This window comes from Acartia tonsa, chromosome 7, assembly GCF_053477335.1.
Source record: "Acartia tonsa isolate MP-2025a chromosome 7, ASM5347733v1, whole genome shotgun sequence".
Lineage (NCBI taxonomy): Eukaryota > Metazoa > Arthropoda > Copepoda > Calanoida > Acartiidae > Acartia > Acartia tonsa.
In genome coordinates this window covers 15,185,009-15,191,008 of record NC_137266.1, presented here as the reverse complement: position 1 = coordinate 15,191,008, position 6,000 = coordinate 15,185,009, and the positions used below count along the sequence as shown (strand labels likewise).

Sequence of the window (6,000 nt, the reverse complement as noted above, 5' to 3'; positions counted from 1 at the left end):
TAGGCTATGTTTTCTATTTCGGAAGGCAGTACACATAATCATTTACTGTATATTAAGGTAAGGATTTTGTAATAAGTTGTAAATATAAAGTGATAAGTCTGTTCGTTATAACTTAATTATTCTTATTTTGCCTTTTGGTAATTTCAATTTTAAACGCACAGATTTTATACTGTGAATAATTCGGCAAGCTCCATACTTTGTTTTTAATTATGTTTATTTTTTATTTTTTTATATCGTTCCAAAATTACAAAGTATCGGGTGTGTTTTATCGATAAGTCTTACCTAAAAATATTGAATCCCTGTGTTCGAAAAGAATTTCCGTGCATTTTTTTACGTCGTTCAGAACGGCTCGGCTCCACATTAGGTTAAAGTGAGTTTTTACAGTAATAATATGATTTAACGGTCTATTTCCTTAAATTAAACTTAAAAACCATATGTTACCAAATATACACACATCCGCAGCCGTATTTCTAGATTCGGCTCCGCGTTTTTTTTGCGTTGAAACTCGGTTTTAAATGTACGCTCATATTAAACCTGATTATCAAGCTGTTTTTAAACAAATTTACTTACAATTTTGCTTAGACTCTTATATATTCGCATTCTGATAATTCAGTTCTGACATTAATGTCCGTATTTTTTTTACATTTTAACAACAAATTTTTATGTGACCTAATTATCCGATTGGTCTGATTTTTGGTTTACTGATGTTTGAATGTACAATAATATAAGCGAAGCGGCAAGTACGCATTTTTTATTTTTTTCCATCACCCTTTAATTGAAATTCAAATTTATTTTTGGATATTTAGTATTTACTTTCATTTGATGTCCAACTTATTTACTCTAGAACCTCGAGCAAGAGACCATCCACGCATAAAGACACAAGACAAGTATGATTTGAGTAATGTTTTTGGCTTCGCTACTTATTGATTATTCATCCTTGTTAAATTAAATAACAATACTGCCAAAAAAAAAATATATCAATAAACAGTTTTTTGGGTTTTATTACAACATTTATTTTATAATGGTAATGATACAGATATTTAAAAAACACAAAATTATTTCATTAAATTATTTGTTTTACTTTACTTCTACTTTATTTCTTTCCAACATAATTAATATGATAAACATATTTACAAGAATTATTTCACTTTTCCAGTTCCTTGGTTGCTGTCTTCTTGGTAACTTTTACCTGCCTATCCCAAAATGCTTGGGACTTCTTGGGGACTAGCTTGTTCATCTTCAAGAACATGATGGCGTGGATGGTTTCTTTCTCTAGGTTATACCGCCTCGATGAGTAAACTAATTTGAGGTGTGAGAAAATTCTCTCACACCTCGCATTAGAAACAGGTAAGTTGTTGAAGTTGGTCATCAAACTGACAAGTCCAGGTGGATAACATATCTTCTCTGCAACATGTTCATACCTGGCAGTAAGCATCCTGTGGGTTGCGGTCATTGCTCCTTGTTTGTACAGTTTCTGGCGTTCTTCAACATCGAAATCCTTGGACTTAGATTTTTTGACTTTCGCAATTTCCTCCTTTATCTTAGCGACTTCACGTTGGTAACCGTATGTCAAGGCATGCAACTTGGATTCTTCTATGTTACTCCAATCCTTCAGCCCAGCTTTCAGGTGTTTCTTCATGACGTCCAGGGGATCCTTCTGTTTGTCACGTTGTTCTTTCTTTTTCTTCTTGGCTGCTGCTTGAGCCTGAATTTCTTTGAACTCTTGTTGTTTGTTCCAAAACATCTTTTGGATGGGTGTCATCATGCCTGTAATACATAAATATAATTAATAAAAATGATAATTGAATTATTTAACTAATGTTATTATTATTATCTATTTTAATTAATATTGTATATCTTTACCTGTGGGAGGTGCAGTTTCTGGAGATTCGTACTCGTCACCTTCGGAATCCTCATTGTCGGCATCCGCATTAGCTCTACGCAGGTCGGCCTCTTCATCTGCCTTTTCTTCAGGACTTAGGTTGGCTCTCAGTGAGATTCGGTGTAGCCGTTCACCCAACAACCTACAATTTTTGGGTGCTTGTTGTAAAATTGTTTTTGCTTCATCCTGTGTCACCGTATAGCTTTGTGTGCCACTCGCAATCATTTCCAAATGACTGCGTGACAGGGGGTGTAGGTAGAGACAGACTTGCCATCCTGCATTAGTACGGACAATCTTGTTAACTCTCAGGTGAAGGAACTTGAATACACGTCTAGCGAATAAGTTGCCAGGCATACTTGTCCGTAGGGTAAAGAACACCGTATCCAGCATGGTGAACATCTGGACGATTGTGGCCTCATGGGCTTGTGCAGGAATTGTCAGCATGGTATCCACACACTCCAACACTTCCAGGACTTCTCTGAGGGCAAGAACCTGGTCAGGTGTTGGCCACAGATTGTCAAACTTCTTGTTGACTAAAATAAAAATTAAAAATTAAAAATTAATTCTATTGATATATACAGTTCTAATTTTTAATTAAGGGAACGAGAGAAGAAATAATTTATTTAGTTTAAATTTTAATAAACTTCTATTTGTTACCTTTCTCTTTTGTTTAATTAAGGGACAGAGAGAAATTTAAATTGGTAATTTTGTTAGTTTTAAATTGTTGTTAAAATTATAATTAACTTTTTTGGGTTTACCTTTCTGATCCTGCACGGATTTTTTCACCTTCTGAAGTAGTGGTTTGTTGTCAAACAACTCTAAGAACCGCTTTATCATGTTCATTCTGGAGCTCCATCTCGTCTCCACGTATCTGGTAAGCATACGTTGTCCACTCTCTACCAAAATGCGACGCAGCTTCTTGTTATTCATAATTTTACTGACCAGCTTTGCCAGGTTAATTATGGTTCTGTTGTACCCCTTCCCTTTCTAAAAAAATATAATATTTGTTAATTTTCACGTTTTTGTATAATTTATTATTTAACTTTTTAAGTTACTGTATAAGTTATTTAGTTGGTTCTATTAATCATTTAATTAATTTACTTACAAGTTTGGCAGCCTGCTTCAACGCCAACTCCACTTGGTGGTTGAGGCAAACACCTCCCACTATAAGTCCACATTTCTGCTCATCACATTTCATTGTTCTTTGGATGTTCTCTTCTATTAGTTTCCCGAAATTTGTGATTGCTGAAAAGAAATAATTTAATAAATTAATATAATTTAGTTAAATGCATTTCGTGAAACTACCCCTGTAAATCATTAAATGTAATTCATTGAATTTTTTGGGAATGAATTTAATTTAACTTTACTTACCCTCTCTTTGTTGTGGATCTTTGATGGCGATGGACCTGTAGAAAATCGCACTTGATATGCCGCCATCGCCGCCATCGCCTTGTCTTGTTCCTGCCAGGGTTTCTTCATCTCCATCCTGACCCTCACCTTCGGCTTCTACAACACCATCCTCAACCTCATCTAACTCTTCTATAAACAAATCCAACGGGATTTCATCTTCACTATCAGCCTCAGGTGTGTCTTCCTTATCACTATCATCATCACTGACTCCCTCATGGTTCATGAAACTTGTATACTCTGTGGGGGTTTTCCCGTGCTCTTCATTGAGTATCTTGACGGACTAAAGAATGAAAAATAAATTAATGATTTACTTTCTAATGGTATTGTTTTATAATATTAATTCTCGTATTCATTCAAATATTCATCTAAAAAAACTTGTTTTATCTTACAATTGTACATTTTACATCCGCGGAAAGCCATTTAAAATACGATGCGAGAAAAAACTATTAAATAGTTATGATTTTATAATTATAATTTATAATTTTTCATTACCTTTACACAGTTGGCAGCCGAGTCGGATGTGGAGCTGAGAAGTTGATAATGCTCAAGCCCAAACGTTTTCAACAGTTCTTCGAAATATTCGTAGATGCTGCGGCCGGAAGCATCGGGTTTAGGCATCTAAACATAAGTAATTAATCAAATTATCATTTAGGTATTTGTGGTCATTCTAAATTTCTAAGAATTAATTTTAAACTTATACCTGTTCACAGGCGAGCAACAATTCTTTGGGACCGTCTGCATCGGTATAGTTTGCAGTTACTGAAAAATTAGTAATTCTTTTATATTATTCATTCATAATAGTTTACTTTACTTTATTTAATTCAGGTTATGTAGCTGCTGCAGTTGTAATTGCATTAATAAATAATAATAGTTTATTTATTTTATTTAGGTTACCTGCAATGAAGTCGGTGTGGTGAACATTGCCGAAGTCGAAGGAAAGGTGCACACCTGCGGAAACAAAGATAATATTGATTATTTAAAATAATTAAATATTAACATTTTTTCCGCAGGTGTGCACCTTTCCTTCGATTTCGGCAATGTACACACCCGCGGAAGTGAAGATAATTTAAATTAATTATTTGTTATTTCTTTCAGATTTTGAAATTATTTAGTAATGTTTTAGTTTATAAATTATAATACTTAATAGTTAATAGTTATTAATACCTTTATTTTCTAAAATCTTCTTGAAGGATTCCATGTAATACTTGTGCTGCCCCTGCAGCCAGTTATGAAGCTGTTTGCTGGTGGGTGCATCCTGCTTCTTGCCTTTCTCAAGTAAACCGACCTGCTTGGCGACGATATGGTCAAAGGCATTGGCATCCATATCCTTAAAGCGAATTTTTTAAAGTTAGTATGTTTTTCAACCTATTTTTAAAAAATACACTATTCTAACTGACATGAAGATATATTTCGATTTTAGCAATCATTTTCAATTAATTTTGTTTAAAAAAATATAGGTATGAGACATTAGATAACAGCAAATATGATCAAAAATATTAAACATACATTTACCTTAAAGCGAAGGAAACTTTCATTATTAACCAGTTTTCCTGTTATGTGGCGCAGCGTTTCTAGGGCAGTGACGTATATTTTGACTTCATGGATAACTTCAGCATCTGCCTGGGCCTGTTGAAACTTCCTCTGAAAGCTGGCCAGGTTCACTCCCTTCCTATACTCTCGGTAAACATCTCTGTGGTCATTGATCCAGTGATGGCGAAACCTCCTAAACAGGTAAGCAATTAATATTATTTTTTTTTAGCAAAGCTACTCTATAATTCACCTTGTCCGTCAGTATATATTTTTAATCAATGTTTATGAATACTTAATACATCGTGTTATTTTATGTCAACTTAATATTATTACCTAAGAAGGTTAGTTTCTTGATTTATAAAATCTTTCCTTCCATCTGGATCTGTGGGGCATTCTTTCACGTGGTATGTGCCATCCCAGGTATGGAAGTTACAGTATTTGCACCCCCGCCCCCACGGGGTCTTATTCTGACCCTTTCCAGGGTAGTTGGGGATCATGTAAGCATGATCTTCAAGCACTTTAACCAAGTAGACATAAACCTGAAGTAATTTTAATTTTATTAAACATTTTATTTAATAATCTCACACCTGTAACTCTTTTTTTAGTTGTGTTCCTTTCTTGACTTTTAGTTTTGCTTTCAAAAAGTGTCACTTTTGCCCCCCCCCCCCCCCCTCTACATTTTATTATTATTTTTAGTATTTATGTTTGTACCTTATCACCATTACTATATGTTATCCTCTTCCCATCAAGGCGGTCATAGAGCGAGTGTGTGTCCCCTTGTACTGTACCCACGCAGTCTAGGTAATCAATAGAACAGTTAATTTAATATATTATAGGTAAAGTAAGACAAACTAGTATTCTAGAAATTTATGTATTTACGGTTGAGATTGTATGGTTATTAATTATAAATATAATATAATGTATTTTATTTAAGTACAGACAAATAGACATCCTGTCAATTAAATTTTTAATGTTACTACCTATGTTATTGATATTAATTATACTAATTTAAGCTTACCTCTGATGAACATACGTTCCGTACTGTCACTGTTCATCTTGGGTTTATTCTTGGATCCTGCTTTACGGCCACCTCTCCCTTTTGGCTTTTCTCCAGCTGGGGATGACTGTGCTGAAGAAGGTGTGTCTCCAGCTGGTGTTGTAGGTGTGGCTGCGGCTTT

General features: G+C 34.4%; 2 protein-coding genes across 2 annotated transcripts; both read right to left on the bottom strand.

The window, feature by feature from the left end:
* Nucleotides 1-212: 212 nt before the first annotated feature.
* LOC145324929 (uncharacterized) lies at nt 213-3,649 on the bottom strand. Its single transcript, XM_080167688.1, has 5 exons — nt 3,254-3,649; nt 2,988-3,127; nt 2,641-2,869; nt 1,864-2,415; nt 213-1,767 (listed from the first exon to the last, which is right to left on the bottom strand). Exons 1-5 carry the CDS (start codon nt 3,513-3,515, stop codon nt 1,145-1,147), a joined length of 1,806 nt encoding a protein of 601 aa, XP_080023814.1. The 5' UTR covers nt 3,516-3,649; the 3' UTR covers nt 213-1,144.
* Nucleotides 3,650-4,759: 1,110 nt separating this feature from the next.
* LOC145324932 (uncharacterized) lies at nt 4,760-5,319 on the bottom strand. The gene is made up of 2 exons (XM_080167690.1): nt 5,156-5,319; nt 4,760-5,015 (listed from the first exon to the last, which is right to left on the bottom strand). Exons 1-2 carry the CDS (start codon nt 5,317-5,319, stop codon nt 4,760-4,762), a joined length of 420 nt encoding a protein of 139 aa, XP_080023816.1.
* Nucleotides 5,320-6,000: the final 681 nt, after the last annotated feature.

Coding starts and splice junctions, on each gene's coding strand:
- LOC145324929 (XM_080167688.1), bottom strand. CDS start 3,515: ATGAACCATGAGGGAGTCAGTGATGATGATAGTGATAAGGAAGACACA. Junction 3,128..3,253: donor AGATCCACAACAAAGAGAGG/GTAAGTAAAGTT, acceptor ATTTCTTTTCAG/CAATCACAAATTTCGGGAAA. Junction 2,416..2,640: donor ATCCGTGCAGGATCAGAAAG/GTAAACCCAAAA, acceptor TTTTTATTTTAG/TCAACAAGAAGTTTGACAAT.
- LOC145324932 (XM_080167690.1), bottom strand. CDS start 5,319: ATGATCCCCAACTACCCTGGAAAGGGTCAGAATAAGACCCCGTGGGGG. Junction 5,016..5,155: donor CAAGAAACTAACCTTCTTAG/GTAATAATATTA, acceptor TTACCTGTTTAG/GAGGTTTCGCCATCACTGGA.